The sequence below is a fragment of the Talpa europaea genome (genome assembly GCF_964194135.1).
Source record: "Talpa europaea genome assembly, chromosome: 3".
In the NCBI taxonomy this organism is placed as follows: Eukaryota; Metazoa; Chordata; class Mammalia; order Eulipotyphla; family Talpidae; genus Talpa; species Talpa europaea.
The window spans coordinates 31,968,567-31,991,344 of record NC_140069.1 but is presented as its reverse complement, the minus strand read 5'-3'; the positions used below and the strand labels follow the sequence as shown (position 1 = coordinate 31,991,344).

General features: G+C 41.2%; 1 protein-coding gene across 1 annotated transcript; it reads right to left on the bottom strand.

The window, feature by feature from the left end:
• Positions 1-10: 10 nt before the first annotated feature.
• Positions 11-11,518, bottom strand: CCNE2 (cyclin E2; the record flags this gene model as incomplete). The annotated part of the gene is given in 12 exon segments (XM_084230536.1): positions 11-124; positions 415-572; positions 1,699-1,810; positions 3,523-3,657; positions 5,506-5,601; positions 6,767-6,913; positions 9,112-9,247; positions 10,265-10,416; positions 11,103-11,156; positions 11,247-11,343; positions 11,436-11,458; positions 11,462-11,518. Coding segments are annotated over 12 exon segments (1,281 nt in total).
• Positions 11,519-22,778: the final 11,260 nt, after the last annotated feature.

Genomic DNA, 22,778 nt, shown 5'->3' with positions numbered 1-22,778 from the left:
TTAGATAACTTTAGTGTTTTCCTGGTGGTTTCTCTGTGCTCTTCGGTGGTGTTATAATGCCTCCATTGCACACTGGTGACAACTGTCCCTGCTGTGTGAAGGTATTTATATAATTTACTTCATCCTGTTCATGCGAAGAAACCATACAGAGATTAACAGCTATAACAAAGTGAAACCAGACTTCTGGGTATTAATTTGAGACAATGAAGTTCTAATATTATTGGCTTTTTATTCTTTAGGTCTTTAAAGGTCTTTGTAACTGTCTGGTCATATTTTAGAGGCTCAATAATTTGAATTGTCTTCAATGTGTCCATTAGAACTTTCTGCCCTTTATCATCTCATAACTGCCTAAAATATTACTGTATAATTTATCAGGTTCAGAGACTTAATACATAGTAAGACCAAAAAACTTACCAGCATAGCCAGATAATTTGTATGTGTCTGGATATTGTGTCTGTCCTCCATAGGAATCTTCTTAAATACCTTCAGCTTCACTGGACTATTATTTTTTACTACATTTACAAAAGGCACCATCCAAGCTACACATTCTGAAATGTTGTCCCATTCCAAACCTAGAATAGAGAAGTTAGAAGAATGTGAAGTATTTAAGTGTTTAAACCCATCCCCAGTTGGCATATATGTTGCAAAAAGAAAAAAACTCATTTAGAATGGATTATCAGAATGATGAAAAAACAAAACCTATCCATACTACCTTTATTTAACACATGCATTTTAAAGATAAAGCTATAGTTTGATTGGAAATATACAAGCCATAAAAAACCTGGCATGGCTAAAGTAATATGCACCAAAGTATATTTCAAAACATTACAAGAGCTAAAGGGGGGATATTTATAACAATGATAAAAGAAACTTTTCATCAGAAAGACAACAATCTTCATATATATGCATCTAATAAGTGATCACTAAAATTCATGATGCAAAGCTGGTAATGTAAATACTATCAAACAACTAAAGAAAATTGACATTTATAAACCCCAAATCCCACATTAGCCCAAACTACAAACTATATCTTAAGTTCAAAATAAAGACTTCATATAGACATTACACCAAGACTATCTGCAGGGTCACAAGACAAGCCTTAAAAAAACTTGAGAAGTAAATGAAATTTTACAAAGTACACTCTTTGACCACAACACAAATCAAAAAAAAAGCAATCAGGTATTTGAAAAGTATTTTTAAAATAACCTGTGGGTAAAAATTTCACATTAGAAATAAGCTGAATGAAAATGAAAACATAAAAATGAAGGTTACATATATCTAATGTATTTTGCTTCTGCTTCCAGTTTATATTACAGCATTTTTCATTTTTTTACAATGCCTCCAGTTTTTAAGATGATTATTTTTAAACTCATTTATAAAAGGAACTGTTTATAATGTAACTATTTGAAGGAGACTCGGTTTCTTAAGTAGTACCTTCTACATATGAAATTGAAGTTATCAAACCCCAAAGAACTCTTAAACTAGAGCTATAATCATTCCGACTCACTTCAAATGGATTTAAATTCCATTTGACACTGTGTGTGGTTGTATTCTTAGAATTAATACTTCTAAAAGAAAGGAAGGTAATTGCTGAATTTTTTCTGTTGAAGCTTTAAGTTCCTGTTTAGCACGATGCTAAAGTTCATAGATTATAATCCTTTTAAAAGTTGTAAACAAGAAGATAATATAGTGTCTTACCTGAGGCTTTCTTAACCACTTCAACAGAGGTAAAATGGCACAGGGCAGCAGCAGCCAGTATTCTGTACTGGAACTCTAATGAGTCGATGGCTAGAACACATAAATCTAGAAGCTAACAAAGGAAAAAGCAAAAGTAATTTATAAGAATGAGTACTACATGTCCTTAGTAAATAAAAGTTAGCTAACACATTTTAGAAAGTTTATGATGCAGACCATTTGCCAGGAACTGCTAAAACTACATGAATCCAAAGATAAATAAACCAACACCCTAAAGAAAATAAGTTTTGGGATTGCAGGTCAGGAAGTAAACAGATAAAGGAGTATTATGATGTAGGGTGATGTGTACTAGTGGGAGGGCACCTAATCCAAAGTGATAGACATAGAAGACTTCTGATGTTTTTGAGTTTTTATTTTTGTGGGACCCTCGCAGCCCAGCGCTCAAACATTGTGCCACCAGGGGAGGCCCTGTTTTTGAGTATTTAAAAGACAAAATAGATTGGAAGGTGAAGAACATTCTATAGCTTTGCAAAGATAAATGAGAAAGTATTAACTTTAAGTTCGGAATACCTAAAATGAAAAAAAGCAAAGAGAACATTTTTGAAAAAGGAGGGAGCTGGAGAGGCATAGCCTACATTACATCATAAAGTATCTTTAAGAAGTCAGAACTTTATTCTCTAAGCTGATTATTGAAATTACTGGAAGAACTTTAAGGAAAGTTACATTTTCAGAACAGTCCCTCCCTCTATAGTGATGCAGTCACACAAAAAGTAGACATATTTCTAGAAAGATTAGTTAAGAGGCACTTTAATTGGGTCAACAAAAGAAATGAACAAGTAATGGAATGGCACAAAAGGGCTACATTAGTAGTAATATGGGTCCAGTAAATAAAACTTATGTTCGCTCTCATTGGTCCAGAAGGTAGAAACAGAAGAGCCGAAATGAATTATTACTATTACATACCTCTGTCATCTTATCAAAGATTGGCCATATTTATCTAAAGGGATCTATAGCTGCCTGTGATAATCTGGGATGCTAGAAACTGACAAAAAATAGCATTGTTTCACAAAATTCATTGCAATATATTTACTGTATATAGTAAATACAGTATTTACAATATTTACCTGGTTACCCAGGTTCTTTTAGTGTTCAGAATGTGCTTAATAGATTTAAAAAGACAAGTTCCAATCTAGATTGCAATACCTAAGGTGCAGCTCCCTTAATTCCATATGTAAGATTTTCACTTCCTACATTGAGAATCTAGATGTTTACTTACATGTGAAGGTAGGTATAGCAACCTTGCCATACTAGTGAGAAGCAGGCAGGAGATTGGTATTCTCATTTTGTTGGGATTTATATGTTGGCCTAGGAACGTTTAATTTCCTCTTAAATTCTTTTTAAAAAGCTGTAACTAAATAAGGTGATTCAAATTCTTTTATGTAAAATAGTTGCCCTGTCTGTTCAAATGTAAAGAGACTAAGATAATCATACAGAATAATTTCATACTACTATAAAATCTAAAGACAACTGGCTGAAAAATACCTTTCCCCAATTCATATCATAAAAATTTAACTATATTGGATTCCTAAAGGATGGAAAGTATTTACACTAGTTCTAAATTCCAAGTTTAAAATTTTTGTTTTCTAGAATTATGTAGCAATGTAAATACCAGGGGCAGAATTTTATGTATCAAAAACTTTGTTCTAGCCAGGAAGTAAATTTAGTATGTTGTCATCTTATTGGGCAGCTTATTTAAGATGCTCTATACACAAAACAAAGTTGTAATTAACAGTAACATTAGCATGTATTCAATAAGAATGTTCATACCTGAGCTATCTGAATGAACTTTTCCTGAGAATATTGAGGTAGGAGAACTTTAGGAGCATCTTTAAGAGCATCAACTTGGAGGAAGAGATTGAGCCAGGAGATGATTGTTACAGGGCAAAGTTCCCATTTTAAAGCCTGTTAATAAAATTAAAATGTTAGTAAATGAGGTATGATAAATCACATTATATAGCTACCTTAAGTAGTCATTTAAGAAACTAGTGCTTTAAGCTTCTTTCTTCCTAGGGATTTTATAAATATGGCTGCTTTTATCTTTATTAAAATTTAACAATCTAAAATTGCTTGTGTTTTAGTCATTGATGTGGACCCCATTATTCTAATTGCCTTATTTACAGAGTTCATTTAGCCTATTTTTCATTCCTGCTTTTCTATTTTCTTGTATCTCTCCTGGTTTCCAAAGTCTGCACACCACCTTACTGAAACTGCCCTTTTAATTGTATTCAGTGACTTCACAGCCGATTACATTCATATCTTCCAAGAACTGATTCTAGATGTTTTTTTGTGATCTCTACTGGCTTTTGGTCAAGAGCTAAAAGTTAAAGACAAATCCTAATTTATGGTGTCTTTCCCTCCATTAAACCCCTGGGACTTTCCTGTTTTATAAGAATTCTAATTAGGAAAGAACAGAAAATTTTAATGCCTGTAGGACTACCCAGACAATTCCATCTTTCCTTTACATCATATTACTGTAATCAGCTATACTTAGGTTGAATCTGGATAATTTCATTATTAGAACAAGATCAACAGGCCAACAAGATCACAGTCTGAGAGAGCTGTCAATCAGTGTTATTGTAAATAAACAATTTATAGCTTATAGTTTGTAAATGAAAGCCATTGGTTGTGTTATGTGTCCTATTTATAAATCCATGGTATCCAAAGTTAATAATACTTTGTAGTACCTGAACATTGATCTCTAATCAAAACCTGATTAAACACCTTTGTATTTCTCTCCTGCTCTCTTCTGGTAATACCCTTTTCTCTATATGTAGAAAGAAAAATGGCATTAAAATACTCATTTTTTATCTGCTGAAAAAAGGGGAAAATCAGAATTACGATTTAAGAATCACTGTTAGAATTCATTTCTATACACATTCTATGTTAAACTAGTATTTTGACAATGTTCTTTCTTACATTGAAATTAAAATAATATATCCTCGGGTCTCCCTGGTGGCCTAGGTGATAAGTCTCAGCGCTATCACGGCTATGGCCTGAGTTCAATCCCTGGCCAGGGAGGTAACCCACATGGCGCAGCAGACCTCTCCTGTCTCACCTACTGCTCCCCGCTTCAGTAATGTATTTTAGTAGATCTGCCTGTTCTGCTCTTTACTCTGTCTCTGGTGAATACTCTCACCACCCTGCACCTCTGTCCTACACCCCAGTTCTACTGTGCATAAATAAAAATAAATCTTATTAAAAATGTAAAATAGGGCCTCCACGGTGGCACAGCGGTTGAGCGCTGGGTTGCGAAGCTGCCCGCGGCCTCTGCGACGCCGGTTCGATCCCCGGCTGCTCCCCGGCCACCGGAGGAGGGTCCCACATGGCTCGCAGACCTCTCCTGCCGCCCACTGCTCCCCTCAGCAGTGTACTTCGGTCCTTCTGCCTGCTCTGCTCCCCGCTCTGGCTCTGGTGAATTCTCTCACCCTCCCGCGCTTCTGACTGTACCCAGTGCATGTATAACCAACCAACCAAAGAAACAAATAAAACATGCCTCTATAAAAAATAAAAAATTAAAAAAAAAATGTAAAATATATTCTCAATATAGGAAACTTGAAAGGTTACAAAAAAATAAAATTTTGGTTAATTTCTCCTCCTGATTATATCACTGTCAATATTTTGATGCACTAACCTCTTAGAATTGAGACCTAATACTAAAAAACTTAATTTTGACTATACTGTAGTCATTGAGATTCAGTAATAACTACTATGGTACTAATTTGCAACTGAAACTAATAAAGATATCATTACCTTTAATATCATGAGTTCCATCCTTAAGATATCCTCTTCACTGCAAGCACCATCGGTAACATAAGCAAACTCTTGAAGCTTAGGAGCATAGATTTCCTTTAAAATGAATTTTTTAAAAAAATTACTAAGCATATTGAAATTACAACTAAAGAACTATATACAAACCAGGGGCTCCCTGGTGGTGCAAGGGGTAAGTCTCAGCACTATAAAGCTGTCTGCAGCCACTGCAGTACGAGTTCGATCCCTGGCCAGGGAGAAACCCACATAGTGCAGCAGACCTCTCCTGTCTCGCCCGCTGCTCTCCTTAGCAGTGTATTTCAGTAGTTCCACCTGTTTTGCTCCCCACTCTTTCTTCAGTGAATCCTCTCACCACCCCATACCTCTGGCTTACCCCCCAGTTCTTGTATACATAAATACATCTTTAAAAGAAAAAAATGTGTAGAGTAGATTAGCTGACATTAGGTCAGTGTCAGCATTCCAGAGTAAAAAAACAACTAGAATGATCAAAGGAATAGAAGAAGTGGCTGCCACATAAGAGGTTGATCAAGGTTTTCAGACCTAGAACAATACCTGAAATAGCGTGTGATATCAGATAAGGCAAATTGAATACAAATTTATCTACCAGATTTGGCAGAATTTGGAGATGGCCCTTATAGTTCAAAAGACAAATGTAGAAGGAAAAAAATACACTTAAGGGAATTAATGCATGATTCAATCTCCTACCTTCAAACAAAACAGGCTTCAAAAATGTTAGATGAAGGTACTGATGATACCGATAATACATTAAGAAACCAAACATGATTGTGTAAAGGAAATCTCAGGAAAGGCGTTGCCTTCTATCCTGGCACTGACAGATACAGAAAATACAAGGCTAGTTATCGAGGTCATTATTTTTAATCCGTATAGTATTTATTTCATTGGCTGATTAGTTTCCCAAGAATATGGAGTCCAGTGCCATAATTTTGTATACAGTTACAGCATTAGTATATTTTTTGGCAGGAGGAGTCATGGAACATTTAGCCTTAACACTAACTGCAGCAGCTAAACCAAGGACTTATAAAAGGCTTAGACACAATGAAGAGACCTATGATACTTATGCTTCATCCGTATCACAATGTTCAGAAAATGAATTGAAATAAAACCATTCATTTTCCTTAAGGAGTTAATATCAAAAGTACAAGTATTTCTGGGATTGATGATATTGATTAAAATAACCAAAGTTTAGGGGTTATAATCCTATGAATAAAGTTTAAGAACTTACCTCAAGTTTGGAAGCAATGAATAAAGAGGTAATTCCAATGAGTTGAAGCATGTTTTTATTTATGTCCTTTTGTGTCAACATAAATCTATCAAAAAAGTCTTGTGCTAGATAAAATGTTTCCCTATGAAGTGTGTATACTTCACATACCTAGAGAAGAATTCAAACATTTAAATAGTATCCTCTGAATTAGAAAGTTCTCTTGTCTACCAAACTTTGGAATATTTTTAAGCCTTATTTTTCTATTTAGGATTCCAAAGGTAAGACAGGAGGTAAGACATGGCTAGCTAGTGGAGGGAAAAAAATTGTATTAAAACAAAAATTAACATTCTCATTAACTCTTAGTTTTTTTTCCACACAGTATATTTCAGATACATTAATACTTTTGCTGACTCTCAGAACTTTTATTTCCTAATTGCAGAGATGAGTAAATTTTCTTGCTGTTTTTCTTTACTCTATTCCAGCTGATTCTCTGCATTATTCTAGGTAGATATTTAATTACAAAATGACAACTGTGTTCCTCTCAATGGTTTTACTTCATTTAATTTTCTGCATTAGCTAAGAACTGTGGAAAAAAGCAGAATAACAATGGTAATGGATAAAATCTTTGATCCCTTGTAACTATAATGAAAATTTCCCTATTACTTCACTGTCAGTAAACAGTAACTGTCATTTTCACTTGTAGGGAAAGCTTTTAATTCACACAAAATTCTATGAAATTTTAAGTACCATTAACCCCATTTTGAAGATGAGGAAACACGCACGGATGGTGCTAAGGAAATATTCCTACCTTACTCAATATTTTAAAATTAGGAATGGATGTTGAATTTACAAATGTCACATCTTTTGAGACTTTATAATTTTTCTCCTTTAAAACTACTAAGGTAATATATTTTCAAATATTGAACCATCTTTGTATTTCTAGACTAAAATATACTAAGACAAAGCATTTAAACACTCTGCTAGTTTTATATTTATATGGTTTTACATATAGGATCATATCTTTAAGGAAAAATATGATTAGACAACCATTGGAAAAAGTTAATACAACAAACAATAAAAGAAAAATCAGCATAATTGTGACAAAGTTGTTTCATGATCACTAGATGCCGAAAGTCAAAACACAAATCCCCTCTTAAATCTATGTGAAATAAAATCTTCCCTTTTAGTCAGAAAAAGGAGTAGTGATAACTCTCAAAAGAACATTTTATAGTCTTAAATTTTTTCTGATAGTTTCTGAGATTATGTGTTACTTCACCAAAAAGCTAATAGTCTTTCTTTCTTAGATTGCATCATCTCTATGTTAAAGATATGGAAACAGCAAATATTGAAGAGTTACAGGAAAATCATTTTGTCATCAACAATCATTTCCTCAGCAATTTTAGAGATTTAGAATTATCTGGAGAGAGGGCATGGACCTAACAAAGAAAATTCTGGCACAGATATATAGGGATTTCAGGATCACTACTGCTCCTTGAGGTTATTGGTAGTGTATTTCTGAAAGTAATAAAAGGGAGCTACATGGAGTGTTGGCGACCTCTACGGCATGAAGTGCTGGGACAAGGAGGTCGGGGTCGTGACTGGAAGACTGGCCTGTGTCCAGACCACGATGTCCTTTCCTGAGAAATAGGCAAGATTAGAAAGGAAGAAGAATATACCCAATAATGCAGGACCTTGGTGATGAATGTGTGCCTGGACCAGGCTAAATACTAAGAGTGATTCCTTGTCCAGCCAGTAACAAGGAGGAAAGGGGAGCGATCTGTATCAATAAAAATGAGTTGCACCCAACACTTGAGCCTTGCATTCATTCCAGGGTCCCACTTCTCTTAAGCTCTATTTTGTGTCTGTCAGTCTTTATTTCCACCCTCTTTCAGTGCCTCTCCTCAACCCTGTTCACCAGAGCTGGTCTCCAGCAATGGAGCCTAGAAAACTTAGAGCTTTTGGATATTCAAAGTCTCTGTATTGTTTAGGACATAGAATTCAAGATTCCAAATCAGATTGTGGTGATGCAAGAGGGTTCTGGAGCCAAGTCCTTGCACAACAAAAGTTAAAACCTTGCGAAAAATACATTGTGCTCTTCTGAGTGTACTTCGCATTTAGAGCAGCACCTGGTACACAGCAATACCCACAGGTACAAGAAATTTTGAAATTTGGTTGTATGGGATGTAGTGGCTTATCCTTATTATTACTTTTGGAATGAGCACTATTCCATTTCAGTACCATCAACTAGTGTAAGATGGCTGCTGGCAAGGGGTAATATACCCTGAGGGCGTGTAGAAAAGCACATTTACATATAAATATTTTTTCATCATATAAAGACAAAGGAAATTTATATTGCTGGAACATACCTCTAAAAGCCAGTCTAGAAGTATTGACCTCATCTGTGGTTCCAAATCAGAATGAAGAACTTCAAAATGTTTGTCATGAATGTATCTGGTCTCTTTTTTTAACATGTTTAGCCAAACATCCTTTGAACACCCCCAACTATGAAAAGGGGGGAAATTAATTTGGTTAGCTACATCATATATAAGCTATTTGTCTCACAGACAATTTAACTTTTCAAACATTGAAATCCAATGTTCAGTTAGAATATGAAAGGAGTTTAAGTTAGGGAAAAAATTGCTAATTGTAGAAATCATTTTTTCCCCTAGAATCTTTGTTTAGTTTCAACTTTAGACATTATTTGTTAATAAAAGAAAATTGGCACAATTGTGTAGTGGAAACCATTTGTTTAGCATGTAAAAGTAGAAGCCTGAAATTATACAGTAGGAAATTAGACTGATAATCTAAAATAACATTTCAAGCATATGTTCCAGTTGCCATTTATTTACAATTCATTAAGGTTACTATTGAGAAACACTAAAAAGTTAAATATTTAAAGTGTGATCACTTTAGAGGTAAGTTTCAATTATTTGCAAGTAGATTATCAATAGTAGAGTTAACTACACCTAACTACATTAGGTGTAAGTGGACACGGTATGGGGAAGGAGAGGATTGGTGAGTTTTAATGTCTGTGGTCATTAATTTGCTTTATAAAGCCCACTGTAAATTACTAGATTACATGTTTTATATAAGTTGTACCTCAGTTACTAGGGGAAAAAAATTAAGTATAGACCTTATTAAGCTTGGAAAGAAATAAGGGTTGATAGTATATGTCAAATGAAAGTACTATATATGTTAAAATGCCTCCATCTTAATTTAGATAAATTACTTAAATTCCATTAAAATTTAAACTCCATTTAAAACATTAAAAATGTGGTTCAGTTCTGGTAAGTTATAGTACTTAGCAAGAAAATAAAAATAATTTCATAGAATCAGTTTTAAATATTCGTTATTTGCAAACTGCACTATTTTCTGAGAAAATTATATGATTAAATATTAAGGAAAGCAATTTTTACCAAGTTTTTCTATCTTACAGTGAAGACAGAAGATAAAATAGTACCATATATTAAACCAGCACAATTGTAATTATTGATATAAAATTTTTGAAGTTTTTCTTACCTTAAATCAGGCAAAGGTGAAGGATTAATAAAAAGATTTTTAAATCTGTAATTTGTAAATCTGGAGAAGTCACTTGTTCCTATTTCTTTGTGTGGTGTTTCAATGATAATGCAAGGACTGATGCCCCCAGATAATACAGGTGGCCAGCAATTCTGTCATTGAAAAATAAAAATAAAAATAATAACTATTTCTACAATAGGAAATCAACTTTTGTCCTGGATCTTTCATGATCACTTTCAAGATTATAAAACTGAAGTTCTCTGTATTCAGCAGTCATGGCAGCGGCAGCTTGTTTGATAACTCTCCTTACCACTCCCTTCAGTTTAAATCTCACTTTAGAATACTTGAAGGCAAAACCTTACAAGTGTAATCAATTGTTTAAAGGACTCGTCCCAATGAATACTGATTTCAAACAAGTGCTGTCTCTAAAGTGTTTTCTATATAATAGATAGGAAAAATACTTAGCAAAGAGTGGGTACCATGCTGTCAGTGACCTGGCATCCTACTTATGCCCAAGGAGCAACTATTAGGATCCTCCACTACAGTCACAGACAGAACAAAGAGCAGTGCGTGGACAAATTAGGCGGCAGGGCGCTGGTGCACCAGGCAGCTCCAAGAGAGGGATTTACAAAGAAGAACCAGCTGCTTCAAGGCAAACTTAACTCAAAGCTTTAGGATTCTGGCTTATACAAACCACCCAAAGGTAAATGTATTTCTGCTGACCTCTAGGGGCATTAAAGTGTCAGAAAATATTTTCCCTTGCAAAGCAGTAGCAATTTATTCTTCCTTGTCCTGCATTTGTTTCCCCCAAGCCCACCGAAGTTTAGTTCTGCATTACCCTAATTTCATACTGATGTTTCTTGGTGACTTCTTCTTTTCTTTTTTTGACATCCTGTAAAATGGAAAAAAAAAAAACAAAAACGTTTTCAAGCTAAGATCCCGGCAAGGAATTTCCTCTCCTCTCCCACTTCCCAAAACTCACCTGGGCCGTTTTTCTCTTCTTGGCTTGAATTAATTGGGTTTCTTGTGGGGAATCCGTCTGACTGGGCTGGGGCTGCTGCTTAGCTTGTAATCGGCTACTACAGTGAATTTTTAAAAAGGAAGTTTAATTAGTAAGTCGTGCATTTCAAAGTCGCTAACTCTGACATATCTCCAAGACAAATAATATTACCTGCGTCTTGACATTCTCTTCTCTCAGGTGTATGAAACCTCTGGAGGGGGGAGAAGAAAAACTAGAGTCAAATGCATTGCCATCCATGCTCTCCAAGTGCCAAGTTGACTCTAATTCGGGGGCTCACAGCTAAATCTAAATCTCTGAGGACCTGGCCTCTGCCATTTTAACGTGCTATATATTCTGCACTTTATTAGTTACCTCGCTATTAATTTTGGACATATGTCTGCAATTCTTCAACTAAATGTACATCCAGGATGCGAGTTTAAATTTCACAAAAATTTGTACAAAGCACCAGCACCCCCAGCGCACAGACGGGGTGGGGGAGGGGGGCCGCAAATATTCCCCAAGAAGGTCTATTCTGCGTCCCCCATCTCCCGGTAAACCCAGAGTGGGACTTGGGCTGCGCCCCCAATTGCTCCCTCTCTTTCTGGACGCGCCGCGGGGAGAGGGGGTTGTGGAGGCGAAACGCTGTGGAGAAGCCGGTTCCGCGCCAATTTGGAGAGCGGCGGTGGCGGGGAAGCAAGGGGCGGAGGGAACAGTCTGGTGTCACGTCCTCGAGTCTCCCCTCCTTCCCAGCCCCGCCGGGCCCCTTGGAGGGGCACCCGCACTCCGACCTCAGATGCCAGGGTGGGGGTGAGCGAAAGAGTTAAAGAAAGGGGCAAACTGAACAGGTCGGGAGTTTCTATCTCAGAGAAGGTGTCCCAGATCCCCATCGTCTCTCGGGTGGGCTAGCTTCCCAACTCGAGTGGAACAGAGAAGTCCCGAAAATGGGGGACTTTTCGGTGGACCCCCACTAAGGGGCTACCCTCCAGCCCCCGCCGCTTCCACGGCCCCCTGCCAAGAGTCCTGACAGGGACGGAACGCGGGGACCCCTCTCCCCTCTGACCGCCCAGTTCTCAGCCCTCCTATTTTTCCTCCCCGCCAGGCTCCCGTCCGCGGGATGCACGGGCCTACTTGGGGGGGGGGAGCTCTCTTTCCTCCCGCAACGCGCCCAGCACCCCGCGCTTCCTCACCGCCAGACCCGCTACCGCTCGGCTCTCAGCTGGCGCCGGCGCCAACCCAATATATAGGCCGGGCCGGGCCCGCCCCGCACGCATGCGCCGGAGACTGACACCTCGGGACAGCGCGCTCCCCTCCCCCGCCCGCCGGCTAGGCCTGAGCGCCGCGCCCTCTCCTCAGTCCCGGCCGGCCCACCCCGAGGGGCCGCCGGGCCGGCGCGCCCAGGCCCTCAGCTCGCCGCCACCTGCGCTGCACTTCACCTGCCCGCGCCACCCGGAGCGGGAGGGGGCCTCTCAGAGCTCCCCCTTCGAGACCCTCTCCGCGCCGCTGGGCTTCCGCCTCTCCCGCCAGTTCGTTCCCCTGCCCTCCCGCCTTCAAGTCCGGGATCCCGGGCGCGTGGGGCCGCGGCTCAGCCCCGGCGGACGGCCGGGCGGAGGCAGCTAGAGGGAGCATGGAGCGGCGGGGAAGTGGCCGGCCCGTGGCCCGCCGGGCGGTCCCGCCAAGGCCTCAGGGAACTGGGTTCTTTCCTACGCGACGCGGGGACCGGCAGGTCCCGCCCCCGCGGGCGGCCTGGCCAATGGGAGGCCGGGACGGCGGCACCACGTGGAGCGGCTGCGGAATGTAAACACGGCGCGCCGCGCGCTGACACGTGCGTCCCGCGCCGCGCGTCGGGGCCGCAGCCCCCGGCCCCCACGCGGGCGCCGGAGCAGCCATGCTTGGGGAGCCCGTCTGTGCGCTGCGCCGGTCCGCCGATCGAGGTACGTAGTGGCCGTTTTCCCGCTCCCCGCCCCGCCGAGCGGGTCGCCCTGCCGTGGGTGGCTCACTCTGCGCCACGCCGCTCCGACTCGGGCGCCTCCCGCCCCCTGGTCCTGGCGAAGGGAACGTTCGCGCTTGCCGCGCCCTCCCGCTTTTCTCCCCAGTTCCCGGGCCTCGCCTGAAAGGCGCGGGGGTAACATCCCCCTGCCTCGGGAGCGCAGCGGCCCGCGGCGGGGGCGAACCATCCCACCCCTCGCAGGCCCGGGGCCCGCCCCGCCGCGCCCCGCCCCGCCGCCAGCGCGCCCTGCGGAGCCCGCGCAAGCGGTCGCGCGGGAGGGAGCCTCCCGCCTCCGAGCTATAATGGAAGGCGGGTCCAATGCATTTCCTTCCCATTTCGCCCCCCCCCTAGTCTAAACTGAGGTTTCCCCCACCTGCCTCTTAGTAACCAGCCCCCCACCCCGGAGGACTGGACTTCTCCAAGTGGGGCTTGCCGATCTTGTTCTGAAAACAGGTTTTGCGGGGGGAGCAACTGAAGGCGAGGGGGGAAGCTAAAGGAACAAAGACCCGGGAGTGTGGGATCCCTGCGAAGTCTTCCCAGAGCCCACGGCAGCGCGCGCGGGCCGCAGGCAGACCGCGTTGGCTCCCCCCTGGAGTGAGCTGCTGGGAGGGGGCCGAGAGACCGAGCCCCGGGGCTAGTCGGGGGTCGCGCCTAGGCCGGGGCCTTCCCGAGATGCACTGGGAGGCGGCCGGGACCAACTGGGGGTCCGCGCCCCGCGCCTTTTGTGAGGTGCTAGTGGACCTGAAGCCTAGCGGTGACGAGTGCTCTTCGGGGCTTTCGGACCCGCAGAGTCCCCCCTCACACTTTCTCTTTCGATTCTTCAAGCAGTCTCCTGGGACTGGCAAAGTCATTGTTTTTCTCCCAAATTTGCGCTTGAGGAAAGAGGCTTGTTTGTTCAAGGTGACAGAGAATCAGAAGAGGCCCAGTCTTGTCCTTAGAAACTTCGTACCATTTATAGCGCTTATGGCTCTCTTGGGGCAGGAATTGCCTCCCTTTTACTGTCTCTTCAGAACACTTTGCTGTGTAAAGCTCTGATCTAACAGCTTGATGGCAGGAAAAGGGAGGTCTTGGGACAAGCGAATATTACCTGAACGTAAGCAAAATTGAGATTGAGTGAATTTGATCATCAAGATATACTAAGGATCTCCATGGTGGCGCAAGGGGTTAAGACGCAACCTATGAAGCTCGCCTCAGCCACTGCAGCACGAGTTCGATCCCTGGCTGGCCAGGGAGCAACCCACCTGGCGCAGCAGACCTCTCCTGATTTGCCCGCTGTGCCCCTCAGCAGTGTATTTCAGTAGAACTACCTGTTCTGCTCCCCAGTCTGTCTCTGGTGAATCCTCTCACCCCCCCCCCACAACTCTGGCCTGTACCTCAGTTTTTGTATATATAAATAAAAAAATCTTTTTAAAAAAAAAGATATACCGAAACCTGGGTTGTCAACATTTGTAGGATTAATCTTGGAGTAATATGTGCCCAGCACAGGGCCAACTTACAAACCAGACACTGTAATTAGAAATGTACTTTGGTCATGGCCCTGTGAAACCAACAGATTACAATCATGGTAAAGGAGAAATTAGAAACAATCCTGAGACTGCTTTGTGTGGAACCTAACAGTGAGTGCTGCCATATTACAAGCGCCTGGTCAGTGGAGGCCTGGCTTACCTCTCAGGTGGAAGCCAGTACTGCTCTGCTATAAGTCATCGAATCCCTCTGCACTTGGGTTTCCTCTAGAAAAGCTGAAACAAGATATTCCTTTCAAGGGTTGTTTTGTAAATTAAATTTGATAATATACATAGAGACCCTCTAGCATATGTAGCTGTCACAAAGTAGTTCGGTGCCATCTCACTCCAGTTCACCCCTTTTACTATCAATAGTTTATACCCACAGAAGTTAGTTTTAGGGATCCTAAATAAAACAGAACTGAATTATAAAATTCCTTTATACTTGTAATAATTTTAGCAATTTTGGCATTTTCTAAGTATGTTTTTCCCATTATACCTGCAAAATTAAACACCATGGTAAGTGAAATATTTGTCTCCACAGTGCTCTCATTTTCAAGAAATAAGGGGTGGGGGGAGGGAATGCAGGAAGACACCTAGAGGAACAGGTTTTAAAGAAAGTGGGTCTAGCCCACTTATTTCTTGTGTCAGTGCCTTTTCTTCACCATAACTATTCTTCCTGAAGTCTTCCTAGACCCTTTTCTCCATGCTGTACAGTTATACTCACTTTACAGGACGATAAGTCCCTGTTAAAGTGTTTTTCATAGGGCCTCTCTGGTGGTGCAAGGGTTAAAGACAGCACTATCACCATGAAGCTGTCCCTTGAAGAGGAGGAAGAGGAGGAGGAGGAGTAGTTCCATCCCAGGCTGGGCAGGGAGCAACCCACATTGTGCCGAAGACCTCTCCTGCCTCTCCTGCTGCTCCCTTCAGCAGTGTATGTATTTCAATGGATCTGCCCATTCTGCTCCCCACTCTCTCTGGTGAATCCTCTCACCCTCTCCCACCACTACCACCCCCACACCTCTGGCTTACACCCCAGTTCTTGTATGCATAAATAAATAAATCTTTTTAAAAAAGTCTTATCTCCACCTAGACTCTGGACCTTGTTTTGTTCCTCTCTTTTGTAACCAGTACCCAGCAGTTCTGAGGCATAATAGTGTGACATTGGTATATTTCATGTTGAATCAAACTTAGGCTATCCATTATAGAACTTTTATCTCCAAGTTAGAGTGATGGATGATAGATGAATGATAGAATTATTCCTAGTTAATGTTAGGTTTTTTTCCCTATAAACAATGTTTTTCAGGAAAGATTTAGATTTACAGAAAAACTAAGCAGGGAAAAGAGCTCTGTATCAGTTCTCTGTCCTCCCCTGCCGGGTCACACAGTTTCCCCTATTACTGTCATCTTTCTTTAGTGGGGTACATTTATTACCATCTGAATCAATATCCATGCATTACTACTAACTAAAGTTCATACTTCATCCATATGTGTATGTGTGTGTGTGTATGTGTATATAGTCTAGTCCAGTGTCTTTTTATTGCTAGTCTTACTCCAATGTCTTCATTGCTATAGGATCTACTCCAGGACACATCACATTTAGAAACCACATTTGCTTAAGGCTTTTCTTGGCAATGACAGTTTCCCAAACTTTCCTTGTTCTTGATATCCTTGACAGTTTTGAAGAATGCTGGTCAAATATTTTCTAGGATGCCTTTCTGTTAGAATGCCTCTGATGTTTTTCTGTGGTTAGACTGGGTTACGGTTTGCAAGTAGACCAGAGGTAGAGTGCTCTTTAGATCATTTAATATTAAGGGTAAGTACTACCATCATGCTTTATGACTCTTGGTGTTGACCTTGATCACTGGGCTTAGGTTGTGTTTGTCAGGTTTCTAGATTGTTAACTTACTTCCTCCCCGCCCCTTTCCATACTGTACTCTTTGGAAAGAGGCCACTGTGTGCACCCCGTACCTAAGAAGTCAGGAGTTATGCTCCTACCTTTAGCGTGAAGCATTTATATAATTTATTGGGATTTCTCTTGCATGGGGAATTTGTCTCTTCTCCCCCATTTATTAACTCATTCAATGATTTATTTATATTAGTATACACACATGGATATTTATTTTATACTTGGAATTATAATTCAATAGTACTTTTATCTTGTTGCTCCAACTGTTCTAGCCAGGTTTCTTTGAATACCTTTTTATTGTTAGGGGTGGTATGAAGTTAAGCAAAAGTGCATATGACTAGCTGATAGTATTTCACACATAATATGAGAGGAAGAAAACATTTTCCCCCATTTGATTAAATTTACTTATTATCCATCTTAACCAAAACATATCTATAGGAAAAAGTCCATCTAAATTCTAATAACAGATCACCCATTACATTATCCTTTTTATTGCCTCAGTAAGGACATATTTCAGTAAATATGTGCTTTTTATTTTAATGGAGAGTGGTGGCACTATGAGTATTAGTACAATTTGATGGCTCTACAACATTGCTTTTGTGCCATCATAGCAAACATTAACAGTGAAAAATATGTCTTAATTTTATTCTGAAAATAGTTTTGATGACTTTGTGGTCCCCCTGAAAGGATCTTGAGAATCCCAGAGGTCCACGAATCACATTTTGAGAAAGTCAACTTAGTCATTTCTTTTTTCTGAGCTCCATGGCTATTGTTAGCACACTGATGTGTACTAAACAATGTAAGCTGTTACACTATATTAGTTCCTGGAACCCTACATCAAAACCATGAGATAGTGGCCACTATTGCTTTACAGATGAGGAAGCCAAGACCCAAGTGCCATTTGCCCAAGACCCAAGGTGGAGCCTGACTCCTGTGCCCTCTGCTGTGCTGCCTCTAGTTGCAAACACATTCATTTCCAAAATAATCCTTTCCTCCCACTCTGCCTTCTTTCAGGACTCCATTCCCTCTTCAGTTAGTACAGCCCTCTTCTGGTTTTCCTGACATGGTTTGTTCCTTCTAATCTGCCTTCAATATATTGCCCCACCTCTTTCTAAAGCACAGATCTGCCCATATCACCACTGCCCTGGTGGTGGTAAAGACCAAACCCCTTAACACAAAAAACTATTGCATCCAGGAAATCAGGAAATTCAAACTCATGCTTTTCTCCACACCTCCTGCCTGTCTCACTTGGACTTTTTTTTTCTTTTTTTTTTTTTTTTCAGATTTTTTTTTTCCAGATTTATTTATTTATACAAGCACTGGGTATAGTCAGAAGCGTGGGAGGGTGAGAGAATTCAGCCAGAGCAGGGAGCAGAGCAGGCAGAAGGACCAAAGTACACTGCTGAGGGGAGCAGTGGGCGGCAGGAGAGGTCTGCGCATCATGACGGTGTTGGCAGCCTGGGATCGAACCAGAGCTTGCAGAGGCTGCGGGCAGCTTCGCAACCCAGCGCTCAACCACTGTGCCACCAGGGAGGCCTCACTTGGACCTTTTTACCTGTGCTGCTCATTCTCCCCAGGTAACTCCCATTGATCCTTTTTTTTTTTTTTTAAGATTTATTTATCTATGCATACAAGAGCTGGGTTACAGGCCAGAGATGCAGGGGATGAGAGGATTCACCAGAGACAGAGTGGGGAACAGAACAGGCAGACTGACTGAAACACACTGCCGAGAGAAGCAGCGGGCGAGACAGGAGAAGTCTGCCTTGCCATGTGGGTTTCTCTCTGGCCTGCAGGGGATCGAACTCGTGTGCTGCAGAGGTTGCAATTGCTTCACAGTGTGGTGCCTAACCCCCTGCACCACCAGGGAGGCCCCCATTGATCCTTGAATACACAAAGAAGCATCACCTCCCCTAGAAAGCTTTCCTACGCAACACTGAAGTAGGCTCTCCCTACTCCTCCTTTTCTGCTCCAGCCCCTATGCTTGCCTCTACCACTGCCCTTAACAGGTTGCAGGGGCCTTGTCTTTTCATCGCTGAGACTGGTGCCTGACCTGGGGCCTGGTTGCATCCCTCTTTGTGAGACAAATGGAATGCAGAGATGTGCTTTGGGGGTTGGGGGGCCCTCCTAACCAGATTCTAGGAAACACTCCCTTGAAAGAGCTTTATAGCTGCCATCAAGGAAGGCTCCATGGGATGAATGCTAACCACTGCCCTTCAAAGGCAGAGCAGTTCTGGCCTCTGGCACCTCAGAGGCACCAGGGAGTCTAGGCAAAGAGAACCTGAATCTGCGGGAGCTGCCTTATCTCAAAGTGGGCTCTTGAGAAGGTGAGCTCTGGAGGGTGTCGAAACCTCGAGCACACCTCAGACATGGTCAGTCTCCTGCTCCTTCAGGGCTCATGACTCTCCACCTCTACTAACCAGCAAAAGAGGTAGGAAAAACAGGGCACTGTTGGAAGTCTAGAAGCTCTGAGTGGAGACTGAAATGGGCAGAAGGTGCAGGGTGGATCACCCTGCTGTGGGCCAAGCACTGGTCTTGTAAACCACCAGGATGTGACTGTTAAGAAATTATGCCTTTTTACAGATTTTACATCCTACTGGGCTGGGGGTCAGAGAATAAATATGTAACAAATAACTTTCATTAAGCACTGTGGAAAGATAAAACAGGTCCTATGACCGGGGGACTACTTAAGATATGGGAAGTTTGGGAGGGATCTGAAAAAAACACAGAGGAGGTGACATTTTGTCAACGTTTTTCATTAATTTAGCACTAAGACTTGATAGTGAAACAAACAAAAATTCCTGTTCCCTCAGAGCTTAACTCTAGTGTAGGGAGGCATAGAAAACAAATTTGTATCAGATAATAGAAATAAAGGGGTGGGGATAAAATGAGCATAAGGGAAGTGAAGGGAGGTACTTTATGAAGTAGATGTTCAGGGAAGACCTCTGTGGTGTGACATTTGAACAGGAAACTGTGACATGAGATAACAAAAGTAAGCAGAAAAGGAAGAATGTTCCAGGCAAGGAAACAGTTAAGTCCAGAGGACATTGGCATATTTAATGGACTAGGCAGTCAATGTGGCTGGAATGTGGTAAGCAAGGGACACAGTGGAAAGAGAGACAGCAGGAGGAAATTTTTTTTGAAGATTTATTTATGCATACAGGAATTGGGGTACAGGCCAGAGGTGAGAGGATTCCCCAGAGACAGAGTGGGGAACAGAACAGACTGAAATACACTGCTGAGAGGAGCAGGAGAGGTCTGCTGCACCATGTGGGTTCGCTCCCTGGCTGGGGATAGAACTCGTGCAGCAATGGCTGCAGTGGCTGCAGACAGCTTCATACTACTGAGACTTAACCCCTTGTGCCACCAGGAAGGCCCCAGGAAATGTTTTAAAACGATCAGTTTACTGTGTGAAGAATAGACTAGCAGGGAAACCAGTTAGTGAACTAGTACAGTCCAGGTAAAAGAAGTTGGTGGCTTGGAAGAGGGTGGATGTAGGGTTAATGAGAAGTGATTGCATTCAGTATAGATGTTGAACATAGCACCAAAAAGATTGCTGATGGATTAGAGGGACAGAACCGAGACAACTCAAAGCTCAGCAAGTAGATGTATGACTGTAACTTATCAGAATGGGGGAAAAGGAGGGAGGAGCAGTTTTAGGGAAGGATGAAATGAAGAGTTGGTTTGGGGTAGGTTAAATGTTAAAAATTTTCCTCTACATTTATTTTGAAATTTTTAAACATTCAGCAAAATTGAAAGGATATTAAAATCAGCATATACTACCTAAATTCCATCTACATTTTACTATTCTTACTTTATCATATATCTCTCCATCCATCATTCCATCTTATTTTTTGCTCTTTCCAAAAAATAAAAAAATGGAGATATCAGTACACCCCTTCTTTAATACTTTAACATGCATAACATTGACAGAAGTCAATATTTTTTCCTTTTGAGGTAAAAATTCAATAAAAAGTACAAATCTTAACTATACACAGTTAATGAGTGTATTTGTGTAACCTAAACTCCTTTCAAGTTATTACTGCCATCCCCAGAAAGTTTCCTTTCCCTGTTAATTCCCCAATCCTACCTTTATAGACACTGTTGTGATTTTTTTCCACCATGGATTGCTTTTACCAGTCCTATACTAGAATGTTGTGTTTCGATATACATATGAATGGAATCATACATACATACTCGGTGTCTGGCTTCTTTCATTTAACAAGTTTTTGACATTCATCCATACTTTTGCATGTACCAGTACTTGTTCCTTTTTATTGTCATTGGATGTTAGTTTTTAGCTATTATGAATAAAGGTGCTATGAACATTCTTCTATGTCCACAAAAAGATTTGTGTGTGTGTGTACACACATTTGACACTTGAACACAGAAGTTAAATATATCGACCCCCTTGTAATAAAAAATCTGTGCCTCCCCGGTGGCGCAGGGTTGAGCGCTGGGTTGCGAAAGCTGCCCGCAGCCTCTGCGGCGCCAGTTCGATCCCCGGCTGCTCCCCGGCCATTGGAGGAGGGTCCCACATGGCGCACAGACCTCTCCTGCCGCCCGCTGCTCCCCTCAGCAGTGTACTTCGGTCCTTCTGCCTGCTCTGCTCCCTGCTCTGGCTCTGGTGAATTCTCTCACCCTTCCACGCTTCTGAGTGTACCCAGTGCATGTATAAACAAAACAAACAAACAAACAAATAAATAAATAAAACATGCCTCTATTAAAAAGAAAAATCTTCATGTGACTTACAGTCAGCCTTCCATATATGTGGTTTTTGCATCCCTGAATTCAGCTAGACAACATCTATAGTTAACTGAATCCATGAATACAGAATCCTCAGAAAAATCTACAGGACCTACCTGCACAGTTCAAACCCAAGTTGTTCAAGGATCAACTATATTCATTTATTTTGCAAATGTACCTACAAATAGAATTGCTGGGTCATAAAGTAGATATATGTTTTAGTTTTAGTTTTTTAAAAGTCTGTCAAACCCCTTTCCAAAGGTTTGCCAACAAAACAATTGGTAAATACTCTGTGATATATATTATGTATACATTACTGTGTGGCACTTAAGGAGGAAATAGAGCCATGTGTATCAACAAGGATAAATGTAAAAAACAATGTTCACCAAAGAAAAGGACTAATTGTAAATGGAAACATTCAGCATGATACCATTTATATAAAGTTTGAAAGTATGTGAAACAAATAGTACATATAGTTATGGTTACATATGTATGTAGAAATAGCATAAAAGATAGCCTTTGCAAAGATAACCATCAACTTCAGGATAGTGCTATCTGGGAGGGGGCCAGGAAGATGAATGGTATTAGAGGGGGTCATAATGGGCAACATGTATCAATAAGGCAATATTTCCTTAAAAATAGCTGAAATTCAAATACTGTAAAATGTTAAAGTTTTATAAAGTTGGGTGATGGAGACATAATTATAAATCTCTATACTTTTTTTTTCTCTGATTGCTAACTTGCATCTAAGGAGCTTTAGTAGTATTTAGGAATATTTATTTCATTTACTCTGCCCCTGCCTTCCACTTCTGTAGGTCGTTCAGACTGAGGGAGCAGGGTTGCTGGTCCCCTCACCTGCGCCCCTCTCAGGTGGCTACCACAATGCAGGAGCAGGGAAGAGGGTCCTGAGGACAAAGAACCCCTGACCTGATCCCAGTTCCCTTGCAGATGTCTTCCAGACCTTGCTCTCCCCCCAGTTCCTAAATTTAGGCCTTCCATCCAAGCCAAGCTCCCTGCAATCCCTATTTAAAATTAAGCTATATTTAAAAATGTGTTCTGTTCCATTGTTTGGGCTTTTTCTTGAGGAACTCTACATTTGTGCAATTTCCTTTGCTTGCCTTCTCTCACTTCCTCTCTAATGATTTTTATTTATTTCTATTTTATCTCCACTTTCATTTGTATTCTGTATGCCTTCCACTGGGTCCCGGAGTGATGTCTCTTCTGTGTGTCTCATAATTTGGTTTTCGTTCTGAAATGTTTGTACTTCTTCACACTTATTTTCTGAGTCTAAGTGTTCCTGTTTCCTGTCGCCCCCTGTGGCCTGATCATCCCTTCCTTGAGTTCTTTATTTCTGCTTTGCATGTTCCCGCATA